Source organism: Bradysia coprophila, chromosome III, assembly GCF_014529535.1.
Source record: "Bradysia coprophila strain Holo2 chromosome III, BU_Bcop_v1, whole genome shotgun sequence".
Taxonomy (NCBI): domain Eukaryota; kingdom Metazoa; phylum Arthropoda; class Insecta; order Diptera; family Sciaridae; genus Bradysia; species Bradysia coprophila.
In genome coordinates, this window is record NC_050736.1 from 5,339,145 (window position 1) to 5,352,602 (window position 13,458).

At 31.9% G+C, this 13,458-nt stretch overlaps 1 protein-coding gene across 5 annotated transcripts in view; it reads right to left on the reverse strand.

The window, feature by feature from the left end:
* LOC119079836 (anion exchange protein 2) overlaps positions 1-12,969 on the reverse strand; it is a 32,636-nt gene extending 19,667 nt beyond the window's left edge. For 3 of the 5 annotated variants that reach the window (XM_037187943.1, XM_037187902.1, XM_037187927.1), the window contains exons 1-2: positions 4,590-4,695; positions 4,149-4,482 (exon numbers count right to left, since the gene is read on the reverse strand). In XM_037187943.1, the coding sequence (XP_037043838.1) occupies positions 4,149-4,196 (48 nt within the window). In that variant the 5' untranslated portion in view covers positions 4,197-4,482; positions 4,590-4,695. Of the gene's footprint in view, positions 1-4,148; positions 4,483-4,589; positions 4,696-4,938; positions 5,062-12,388 lie in introns of those variants that run through there. The other 2 variants (XM_037187910.1, XM_037187918.1) reach the window with 2 other exon arrangements.
* Between the last annotated feature and the right edge of the window lie 489 nt (positions 12,970-13,458).

The following is a 13,458-nucleotide window of genomic DNA, read 5'->3' on the forward strand; positions in this document are numbered from 1 at the left end:
CCTAGAAATGTTATGCAAATTGATGTATCTCATATCTACTACTGTGTTTGTGGCACGTAATAAAGTGCACCGTACTGTGTCTATGAACAATCAGATTCAGATAAGCGTCTAATACAAAAATGTAGTCTGTGTCTGTGCAGAAACGTGATTCAGTTTTATCTACATTTTTCCAAAATGTGTTACGTAATGCTTTCCAAAAATTAATTCCAACTATATCATATCATGGAAAAATTGGTAATCTTGCCAGATAACGTGTTAGAAAAGGTAGATATACGTGATGATACAATACCACGTTAACCAAATTCTTATTGCAGTCAATTTATACTTGTTCGTGTGACAAATTGAAATCAGTTTACACTCGAAACGTTGAATTAACGTCCTGATAACGAGACGAGCGATCAGTGACGAATTTATACTACTCAATAATCAAAAAAAGCATTTAAGTTGATTTGCACTATAAAGCCATTATCTATACTTCAGTGATACTTTGAGCATTTCTTTCGTTGCCTTTTAGAAACGGATGGTCATCTGTTATCTACGACAAAGACAAAAATAAACGACTAGGCTCGTGTTTTTTTATCGTGAAATTTTATAGTAAAAGTAAAGATTTGGTATCGTCGTTTAGCGATATTTTAAACAAAACAAGTAACATATTCAATCGTTGTATTGCCATGTGCAATAAAACTATAAAAAATCGAGTTCTAAGTTTCTTTTTAAACAGAAAGTTCTAAATAAAGGAAACATTTTAAGTCGTTCATTCTCTACGTACATACACTGTAAGACTAGCGACAAGTAATATTGAAAATTTTTATCATATGCAACAAGTAAATGCATTTGTACACCTTTTTCAACATTCAATATTACATCATTGTCATTACCAAGGACTAAATAAATTATTTCAAAACCTAGGACAGCCTTTGAACAAATATAATGAACTTCTGAAATGATAAATTTCAAGTTCATATACGATTCAGTTGCCTCCGGCAATGCTAAAGAAAAACCTATAACAATACATATCTATTGATATCACATTCGACTATCACATCAGTTATATTTCTAATAAGTCACGCAGGTGGTGTCTTCAGTAAATCATTAAAATATTCATTTTTTTCCATTTATTACTATCCACAGTTTATCGATTTGTTTTCCATGTGGTTTATACACACAGTCGAGTTGAAAATTCTACCATGACCTTAAGTGTTACGATATATATAATGTTATATTTTCTCATTATACAATATGCATATACACCTATGCTCGTATGTAACTTTAGGAAATTAATATCGCTCTTTTCATTACTTAATGTCACCTAGCAATTATCTGTGATTCAAGTTCAAAAGACGGTTTGTGTGGTGATCTATTATTATTCTGCAATTATATCCTGTAGACAAACATTGTAAAATTGAATGCATAAATAAACTCAATCAATTTTTATGCAAATACAAGCAATTTAGAACTTTTCACGGATAAGTTAATAAATCAATTGTCACAACGGAAATTAGAAATATTTTTTGCGGAAGTAAAAGAAGAATGGATTTAGAATAGATGTTTAAAAGCTGACCAAAAACAATAGTAGATTTCACAAAAACTTCTTGGGTAAATTAACTGAACGATAAGCGTATCATCAGATTACGATAAATCTGTTGCTCCATTTGGTTTGACATCGAACCTTTCTTTCTCTAGATTAATTGTACTTTTTGATTTGTAAGAGAACAATGGCCAATCACTTATTTTTGACATTGTTGTAGATAACAGGTGACTAACCGATTCACGGTAACTACTTTTCTCTTTAAATTTCCGAAGCTAATTTTAAACATGGAAAACAATATTCCTTGTCCAAGGAAACAGGTAATCTGAGATAACATTACACGACACAGTGTTTAAAAAAAATATTTCCAATGTTTTTATACTTCTGAATAGAAATGTTAAAAATAGAAACCCTGCGGGAGTTAGAAGAATGGTATTCGAAAGAAAAATAATATTCTGCTAAACGAAAAAAAAAGAAGGAAAAAGCTTATTGACGCGCGTCTCTGAACCTATAAAAGGTATATCGCGCCAAAGGCATTTGAAACACAAACAAACAAAAAAGAACGACTTATAACAACATCATACCCGACAAGCCAATGAACATGATATTGGATATTTTCTAAATAATTTTAATCGAAACAAAATTTCATGCTCTAATTTCCTTCTTAAAACTTTTTTTTCCCAGGTCAATAAACAACACCAGAAACAACTTCGCTCTAAACCTCGAACTTTAATTTTTCCCAATGCTGATGACGTCAAACCATTCTCTTCTCATCCTTATCCGTCTAAAAAATCATGTCCTAAATGTTTCTCATCTTTCTGCTTACGTAACACATAAGTTTTACATTCAGACTTCGGTATACGTGTTAACATATCACGTTACTAGTTACAATTTCACATTCTCATGACTTTGGAGTTTGTTTTTGACTGGAAAAAGATTAAATTAAAAGTTTGATTGAAACTTGTCGGTATTTTAATGTAGGTAAACAATTCCAACGCATCTATGGCGACAAGATTAATCATCAACGTGTTTCTATTTACTTTATTCGCTGAAGTACCAAAAATTGTATTTACAACGTACATAATACACCAAAAAAATTTACATTCCAAGAAACACCAAATTTCCCGAACAACGTCACCGTTGTGCAATTTTTAATGGTTTTTACGTTGAGAGAAATAGAGAAACAAAAATAAGTTAAGGGGAAGTTATCAAGGTCAACACACCCGGAAATGTATCGAATGGATATGGATTGGAGCTCACTAAAATGATATGATATGAATAATGTTTACTCTAATTTGAATGAAAATAAGCAACTAATATAATTCTTCCTTTATGATTCACATTTCTAGTAAAATGCACATTTCGGTTTTCAGTATCGCAGGTCGTTCAATGAGAAAATGTAAGCCTATTCTCTCTGTATAGGAAGAGAGAGAAAAAATCCATGAGAGAGCAGGGACAGATAATATAATGGGAGTAAGAATACCATTACCGAAAGTTTTTCTCACGATAAACTAAACATGGAAAAACTCACATCAAATAACGTCATTTATACCGGATAATGGGAGTAAGAATACCATTACCGAAAGTTTTTCTCACGATAAACTAAACATGGAAAAACTCACATCAAATAACGTCATTTATACCGGATAACTTTATAGTAAACATAAAAGTAACATAAAACTACTAACATTGTATAATCAATGCGGAGTTACCTGGTGGTAATAATTTTATTTTTATGGATGTTTGAGAACAAAAAAACTATCAAAGAGTCGTCACAGTTATTATGTGAAATAAGTAAATTGATATCAACATTAAATTGTGCCAACAAAATATCAAGGTGTGTACCTCTTATCCAGGGTCTTTTTTTGGGGGAATAACTTCCCGAAAACTACCTAATTTTTCGGTCACATTTTCTCTGTTTCTCTAAAATAACAAAGGCCACACAAGATCGAGGGGCCTTACATTTTCCCTTCGAAAGCGAAATAGATCGAACTACCACCGTTGTTTTTATGGTCTTTCTAATTGTTTTTTTTTATGTTTTTGAACTAAATCCATAACATTCAAAAATTTTCGGCAATTTTTAGGAATTTTTAGAAACTTCGAAAATTTTATTCCATATCCTTGTCCTTATCTGTGCCAAAATATAAAAGTAGACCTAGTCGAGAACCAGTTTTGTTGTGTTATTGTTACTAGAAGATGATAAGGTTATGTTATTAGTTTCTTGTCTAATTTGGCCAGTTAGACCAATTATAAATAGCTACCATTACGCCGTTATAACGACTGAATCTGTTACTTCTATTGTGCAAGGTATCGCTTAGTTATACATAACATAAATCTTGTTCTTTAGTTTTTTACTATAATGTTCTACTATAAGAGAACACATCGTCTATTTTATCGTGACTGTCGATAACAGATGACTTTAGTTACCGTCACTTCTCGATCGAGCAATGGTCTCCCCTACGAGATCTCTAAGTTAAAATATTGGTTAATGTTTCCTAAACACATATTATGCTTCATTTGTTTTATCATATATTCGGCTATTCAAAAAAATTTAAGCGAATTTGGCCGTTGTGTTGTTCTCGACAATATTCATAATTAACCAAATATTATTTTTACTCACCCCAAATCCTAAGAAGGACAGCTTCCGTACGTTGTTATCGTAACTCATTGTCACACACACACAATAATGTTTTGAGGAAAATTCAATCTGTTTTTCAAGTTTTCCGTTGGCACTTCAACACCCAAATTTTTTGTAGACTCAATGTAATTTAGTAGATTCACTTTCGATTGAATGGGTTAATTTAAAGTCTGGATTTACACAAAAAAATTCAATTTATAGAAAATTGTTCACATCTTAATTTGTTCCTCTTTACGTGTTTGAAGTCACATTTAGTTCCAACGGGTTTAACGTTTGTAAGACCATTTATATATCCAAGAATGTTGTAACTTGAGCCCTGCAAAAGAAAGAATTTTTTTAAGTTAAATAAATTATGTAAAGTGCTGATAAAGGAATTCTTCTCAAAATCACATATATAACAATACTTCACGAGTAGTATAAAACTTTCAACTACCGAAAACAAGTGCTCAGCACATTTCTGTTCACACTCCGCCGATAGATCAACAAAACTGAATTGTAAAATTAAAGAATTGCGATTAATATTGTATTATTCGCGAAAATATGATTTCGGTTTTAATATTTCGAAACCCAGGTCTATATAGTTGTGATATCTCTTTCGTATTATTACTCACTATCTTAACTCGTATGAATGGTTCTGCTGATAGATACATTGAAATTGAATGTTATTGTTTATTAAACTCTTGTTAAATGGTGATTGATTAATGTCGAAAAACATTATTCAGATGATGATAGTGAAGAAATCATTGGAACGAATGTGTAAAGGGAGGCTTACCGTTTCGTGTTTATTTGCTGACATTCCTATCTACATTTATCGAACAACATGAGTCTGTCAACCCGTGTATAGCAACTAATCAAGCGGAAGTATTTTATATGAATTTACGAACGAAAACAATTCGAATTTGAGTTTAAGTTTCTTAGTTGACTGAGTTATCACTAAATTTATTATAAGTTCTTGATAATTTTTCCCGTCACAATGCTGAGTGTTTTTGTATTGGATATCACGTTACCGCATTAGATTTCATTATTTCATGCAACTCAAAATTTTGGGGCATAATCCATTCGTAAATTTGTAATTTATGAGTTTTTATCACACTTTTGTTGCTATTCGAATGAAACAATTTGGCTGTTCCGCTGTTTGAATTGAATTGTATGCATTTTAAACGAAAGTATTAAATATCGTCTAGTCTAGCTTAGTTGGAGATGTCTTTGGAGCCCACGATGCTTATGATGTTGGCCGGTAGGATTTACATTGAAAGTGTTTCCAAAAAGAAACCTTAAACATAAACATATAGATCACTACCATATTCTCCTACATTCTAGATTTAACTATTGTATTAGGAAAACTTCTAAGCTCGGTTAGTTCTAATTTACAAGCTAATCTCGTTCATAGGATATGATAATATATCAATATCTCTTCTCTTACTCCTTTGACCTTTTAGAAACTACACACGTATACCTGTTGAATCATTAAATTTGTTACTTCATTTTTTTAACCTATCAACTATTTTTTAGCAAGCAATCTTTTACTTCATTTGTTTGAACATTCAATTCATTTAACTAATGTAAGACAAAATTTCCGTAGATCGTCGAAAATTTTTGTTTTTCTTTCGTTGCTGATAAGGTGTACAAGAACATGGGTCTTACAAGACATTATCAAGTTATTACTTGAGTCAACATTTATTTGAAGAATAATCAATCATATTTTCAGAAGGATCATATGAGTGAATTCACTATTGTATATAAGATAGATGATAGTAATCTTCCGCGTGAATGAAGTTCGTTGAAACGATGTACTATGAGAAAGGCATCAGAGATGACTAGTATTAATGGAAATAATACCACTCAAGTTCATTAATAGAAGTAAACTAATTTTATAGCTGTTACAACACTAACACGAATCATCGATTGTTTTTTTTAGTTCTATCCATAAAAAAGTCCAAACATATCTGAAGTGGCCGAAGCAGAAAATATTAATCGATTTTGTAGAACCGATTTCTGTCAATAGGAAATGTTGTGAGTCTAATTTTCAAGGCAAGAAATTGAATGAACTCATTTATCTTTGAACAAGTGTAGTAAAGCAAAGATTATCGGATGAGTTTCACATTTTGACAGATATAGTGGCTTATATGGAGCATTACTCTTATTTTAAGCACGTTAGTGCCAAAATATTGCGGAAAGAAACCGAATGCCTAAGCGTAGTGTGGATTATTGACAGAGATAAGAGAGATTTTTAACCTGAATCAGATTTGTAAAATAAAAACAAAGGCTTATGAAAACAGAACGACTTAAATTTTGTTGAACAGTTGAGTGTTGAATCAACACTGTTGATTGATTGGTTTGTAATAAAAAAAACGAAGTTTCAAATCACACAATAAAATATAGCTGTCATCCAGAGAGGTCTTGCAATAACGCAATGTGTCGACAAATTACTCATAATTGCATCTCATTGTTGACATTTATTTCTGTGTCAGTAATTTGAAACGGGAAGAAAATGCACTTAATTTTTCTGAACTGAACATTCAATGCCAAATGTACGACCTAAACAAGGTGTATGTAATTTTCCTACACGCATGCATTCATCAATGTGGTATGTGGAATTTGATATTTCAATAGAATATAAAAAAAACAACAGAAAACAAATAAAAAAACCACAATCGAAAAAGATTTGCGACTAATTTTATAATTTAAATGCGATTGCATGCACGCCTCACAGTAAAGCAGCAGTATTTTAATGTTAAAATTACCTGAATGACTTTAGAATTGTACCAGACAAATTACAAACTGATAAGTTCACAATTAGCAAGATAAATAATAAGAAAGTCTAATCAAATAATGAAGCAGTTAACCATTCAAACATATGCGAAACACTTGTCGAACAGGCAAATAACTCCTAGACAGACTCATGTGTATAAATATAGAAATATATTTGCCGAAAATATTAATATGTCGCATTGTCGTATAATGAAGACGATACCACATATTGTTTTTGTGAATAACTAGTATATTACGTTAAGTGTTTCATTGTTTCAGAGAAGCTTTGAGGAATTTTAGGAATGTTACATATCCAAATTGTCATAACAATTTAAGTTATATAATACAATGGTAGTAATGGAAAGGACTCTCAACAAAATCGTTTTGTTGCTGATGTCGCTTAAAGCACCTATACGAAATATTGGTATGTATGATCGTCAACTCCCTTCACCACAGCGTGTCCTAACAAAATTCTCTTTCATAATGAGTTAAAAACGACGTTTTTTTTGCGTCGGGGAAGATAGTCAAAGTGAATCATACGACTAGACCTAAAAAAATTCCACTTTTAATCAATTATGTCCAGCTCGCTTTGCAAGGAAGCAGTTATGAAATAAATTAGAAACCGGCACTCGGGGCGCTGGACAAACACGAAGCGATTTTTCCTGAATCCAGCTGCTAAATGGGCTAAGGATTTGCTCAGTATGGACCGGAACCGTATAGGGCGATAACCGAACACTGTGGACAAAACCATCGCGTCACCCTAGCAAGCGAAGCCTCACGTGACTCCTTGTTGTTCCTGTGGATTAGACGAAGAGACAGGCATGCACGTTATGTTATATGTTAATGTCCCATGTTTCTTCAACTAAGACTCAGGCTCCTATAAGATTATGTGGTACAACCTTCCGAAGTTGTTACTTTGTGATTTGTCACTTTGAACAGATAAAAGAGACAAATGATCACCAGATCTGTGTTTCAATATCATTAAATTGATCGTCCCACCCCAATAAATCTAGCTATAATGACTAATAATAATAATAGTGACTAAATCTGTTACTTCATTTGTTTGATTTAACCAATTTACCTAATTCACTTTTTATCATCGTATTTGTTGATAACAGATGGAAGCCATTAGGTTCGTATGGTACATTGACTCTTACAAAAAATATTGTACGTAGGATGGGGAGTGCACATACGTGCCGGAAGTATGGATCTTCAGAACGTTTCAATGTCACATGACGTTTCCAGTTGGCACGTATGTTATGTTTAGCACGTGTGTTAACGTTCAAGACGTGTGTTAAAGTATAGCTTTAATCACATTTTCTAAAAAATAAACACCTTTCCACGGATTTTACTATATGTACGATGTACATGTGTTGATGCAAACGCGAAATTACATAAAATTCGAATCTAACAAAAGCATCAATAAAAACCAGATTGACATTTTTTATTTGCCTCGTTATTTACCTATTAAACAAGATATTTAGTTATTTTTAAGACAATATTTTCGAGAATTACCTTCACTCACTTTGAGCTCAATAGATAAATAAACTCAAACGTTTTAAGTTATTCAAAGTTTAATGAATCACAATCTGTAACCGGTAAAAACATTTCGCCATTAATTATGGGTATTTAGGCAATGGATAACATGTGACTTTCGATCTAAAGTCAATAAGTATTTTGTAAAACTCTCGTGTTGTACAGAAGTATTTCGATCGATTACTGACGAGTATGAAATTACCCAATAAGTGATATACTCCCCCAATTAATAGACAGATTTTCGGGAACTGAAACACTTCGATTATTAGGATTCAAAACCTGTGCCCAAATGTTTATTTTGACGAGTTGGTCCCTCTCCGAGCTGATGCATAATGTTAGTCTTACCCCACAGAGACATATAAACTTGTTTATACAGTTAAACCTGATTCACGCTCGCTCGTGGTAGTGGTATACCAGCAAATCAAAATAGCATACAGGGAGGTTACTCGATATCTCGTATCAGGAGGAGTAAATGTACCTCAGATAGTTTTCCTCCTTTGTATTCGAGATGTAGCTCCATGATATAGGAATCTACTAAAAAACAGTTTTGAGTGTTTCTGTGGATCAGCTGAAAAACAGCTGAAGTAAATTCATGCTGAAATTTCACTGCCTCTTACTGTAAGGAAATTTCCATTACTTCTGTGCGTGCACAGCAAGAGGTCATTGCATGAGTTAGCTTTAATACGAAACTTGAATATAGTAAATGGAACGTTGAACAAATTTCTTTTGAATGAAGCTGTATTCATTCATAAATAAAGTTTTGCAAAAACTTATATTTTTGGTTGAGCACCGCATGAATTAAATACAAAAGGCTATTATATGCAATAGTACCTCTTAACATAGATCAATATTGACTGAATTCTTTCACTTTTCACCTTGACAATGTCGGCCATCAAACTGTTTCACCTTTTGCGAAATAAAATACGTATAGCAACTATGAACTATGCATGCATGTGTACGAATGTAAAATTTGATTTAAAAATATTCCACTTCAGATTATAAGCAATTGATAGATGTTGTGTTAGATGTATTATATAAATTGACTTTTATTCGAAAGCAATAATCGAATAAATTGCAAAAGGACAACAACCCATACTCATACATTATTTATGTGAGAAATTTGAATTGTGGAAAATTTGGAATTTTGTTAATGTTTATTCGATATTATTCCTACTTAACCTTTTAGAAACGACTAATCATCTGCTATCGATCCACAGTCACAAGCGATGAGATTTATTGTTCTCTTATTTCTAACGAAATTAATGTTAAGACGAGTGAAGTAAAAGATCTCGAAGTACGATATTTTTCATACAAAAGAAGTAACAGATTTAACCAAACATGGTATGTATTTCCTTGTTTTGTTGCTGATAATTCGCTTATCCACTCGTGCGATTACTCCTTGGAGATAACTAAATTTCCCCACATGTGCAGACAGACGTGTAATGCACTATAGTATTTTTCCTGACACATGCTAAGAGGCTTTTTTAGCGAACGAGAGGTTTCCATCACGACCCGAAGGCGACTTCTGGAATGGAGTTTGGCTAAAAAAAAATTCTTACAGTGAACGACATCTCAAATGTCTCACTGTCATTTTTTTAGAGAATGTCATTGTGAATTTGCAATGACACAATAAAATTCTCAGAAAAATTTGACAGTGAGACATTTGAGATGTCGTTCACTGTAGCATAAGTTAGGAACAACGTTTTGTGTATAATGTGTTTATGATCGACGAAGTCGCGATATTTCGACACTAGATAAACAAATGTACTTACCTACCGCAGACAATAAGTTTTCTATCTTATTCATTGAGAAATAATATAAAAAAAAATTGTGATAAGAAACGTAACGGATGCGTTTGATTATAACGATTTTAATAATATTCACAAGAATATTCAGCTAAAGAAAAAAAAAACTGATAATACGGTTAGCGTCTCTAAATGTACGATTTCAGTTGGTTGATGCATATTGTTAAATATGCCTACATCATGTGAAGCTTAATGAAATATGCTGAATCAATACCGCACATAAAAATCAAATATGATGACGGATGTGAATGTTATCCAAAATTTATTAATAAAAACTTTAGATTAAAGTAATTACATAGCTTTGCTCAGGCGAGTAATCAATTTTTAGTCACAATTTTCTGCAAGAAATTGATCATAAGACACAGAATTGATATATAATGATGATCGTCTACTTGCAAAAACGATTAATTGCATGTGTCCTGCAAGCGGATAAACTATAATTGACTAATTTCCAGTGGTTTTAATTTTAATTTTAATTTACTTGAGCAATTCAGCAAGTGTATTTCCGTTTTCATAATCTGAGAGATAAAGTACCAGCAGTGCCGCCACCAGCTTTTTGGCACCCTAGGCAAAAAGCTGTTGGTAATGCAGACTTTCCATTAAAAAAAATTCGCCCCTAGGCCCTAGGCAAATGTTCGGATTGTCCATGTGAAGTCGCGGCACTGATGTGTCAGTTAGCAGTTCTCTTCAATCACTTGACTACAGTTAACATTTTAGAAACGACAAGCGTATCACAAAGAAATTATTAAATCGATTACTTCATTTCTGTTCCTGGTATTTGATGCAAAATCTTTTACTTCAATATTTTTTTCCTCATTCCCTTGATAAGATAACATCACTTCTGGGCAAATACTTAGATTAATGATGGTCAACACGTCTACTCTAAAAATAGATTTTTTATTCTACTCTTGGATTATGTAATATAAAACGTGCCTCCAACATTTTTTATTAATAAAACAACAAAACGTTTGTAGAGTCTGTTTTCTGATTCTAAAATAAAATAAAAATCGTTTGATGAATCGGTGTGGGACAATGCCAAATAATTCGCGAGAACTTTATAGATAAAAAACATTGAAAATAAACATAACAACTTCTGATAGCCAAATTAACAATAATTGAGCATACTTTTACTATAACAAAATCGTCCAGATTTTACAAACTTTACTAACCTTATATAAACGGCAAATATTTTGGCATTAAAACGATGAAATATTTTACTACTCAAGTATCTCTTAGTGGTTGATATCAAATCTAGTACTTCTTCGGTTATTTATAGTTTTGCTCTATGGCGCCTTTAGTAAAGATTACTTTTGCCATCTTTGTGTTGAAAACCCCGATGACCAGTAATTTTCAGTAATTTCTGCTTACTATAAGATCTAATGCATCCCAATTCGTCAGATGCGCATACAGAAATTTTTTTCATCAATTTATTATAGTTCTATGGTCAAGGTCAGTATAATTTTTCCATACGAAAATTCACTCTTATTTCTCTGATGTATGACATTGACATTCAATTCAAAATACGATTGAAACTTAGACACACCTGTTTATACAAATAAAAAGCAGCAGTTTACTGGTCTTTTATTAGCAATGTGCGGGTCTTTAAAAAAAAAAAAACGAGAAAAATTGTTGTACCGAATTCCTGTAAAGACAATTTAAAAAACGTAAGAAAATTCGGAATTATTTTCATGATACTGATTAAACTTGCGGACTTGTTCAAAATCTGAAAATCTATTTTTGATTATTTTTTTCTGTAACATTCGGTTTAAAGTCTCTGTGTGAGTTGAATTTGATCTATTCACGTTAGATTAAAACATCGAATCAGTACATCCAATACATTAATATGTGATACACTATTAATATATATATATATATGTATCAATTGTACACCGGTCGACCTACCCGACGTTACGTATAAAATCACACATTGATCGAATCAAATACCGAGCTAAATATTTGTTAAACTGATCGTAATGAATGCATGACCGCATCCACTGCTACTTATATTTTTTGATTGCTTTTATTTCCGGAGTTTCACATTAGAATATAGCAATAATTCAGTCTTATTAGCCTTATTGTTTTCATTTTTAAAAGACAATTAAAATAATTAACAACATTTTTCAAACAAACCTCATAAAAAATGTAGATGGAACATTCAATCGTCTGACTCAAAACAATAAAAATGCCATGTGTGAAAACGGTTTGTTGTCTTTCCCAAAGACAAATAGTAGTTTGTACACAGCTGCTTCTTTTTTTTTACTGAACGTGTTAATTTATTAACCATATAAGTAATATGTATCAACTGCAAATGTACGCTAACTGACTATATTCCAACTTAAAAGTGAGTATTTACAATAAAAAAATGAAGCCGATTAGAACATGTTCATTTATCGTCGCATGAGTACACTCAATATCAAACTTCGGTTCTTACAAAAGACACAAGATAATTATTGGCGGTTGGCAATTAAACACAGTTAAAGTCTTTCAAAAATTCTTATTAATATTTATGATCACACACAATAAATTATAATCCCAAGAATATAAAAAAATGGATTTTTTTATTATTAACTGAATCATTTACAATTCCATGCAACTCATGCACATATATGTATGAAAATAGATGTACACCACTGTTAACGTATAACTTTATTATGTGCAGTTAATGCAACCAATGTGTATTCGCTTCAAACATTCCAATAGAACTGAGCGCACTGAGCTCCTGTGACTCTAAGCCATTCAATTCGTTTTCTTTGCACGAAACTCAACAGAATTAAGAAGTGTAAGATAGTTTTTTTTTGTCTTGTTCTTTTTTATTTACATTTTGATTTTCTAAACATATTTTCTACACATTCATAAAAGCATATGCGGCGTTTTTTTTGCTGAACATTTACAACTTTACGCGATATATATCTCATATAGTCAATACATTTAAGCGATGAAAGATCCATAGATTTTATGATTTGAATTGAGAAAGTATTATAGTCCGGGCGCTATGTAGCATAACGATCGTCTTTGTAATAACGAATTAAAAGAAGGGAATATAACAAGTTTTATTTTATGAGATACAGCATACAGCATCTCTAATGAGAGATTGCGATTTTGACTTATAAATAAATGTAAAAACGAAAATTGTAATTAATTTTTATATGCAAAGTACATGGCCTGGTCATTCAACTTGCAATTTTCAAATTTTTATGACG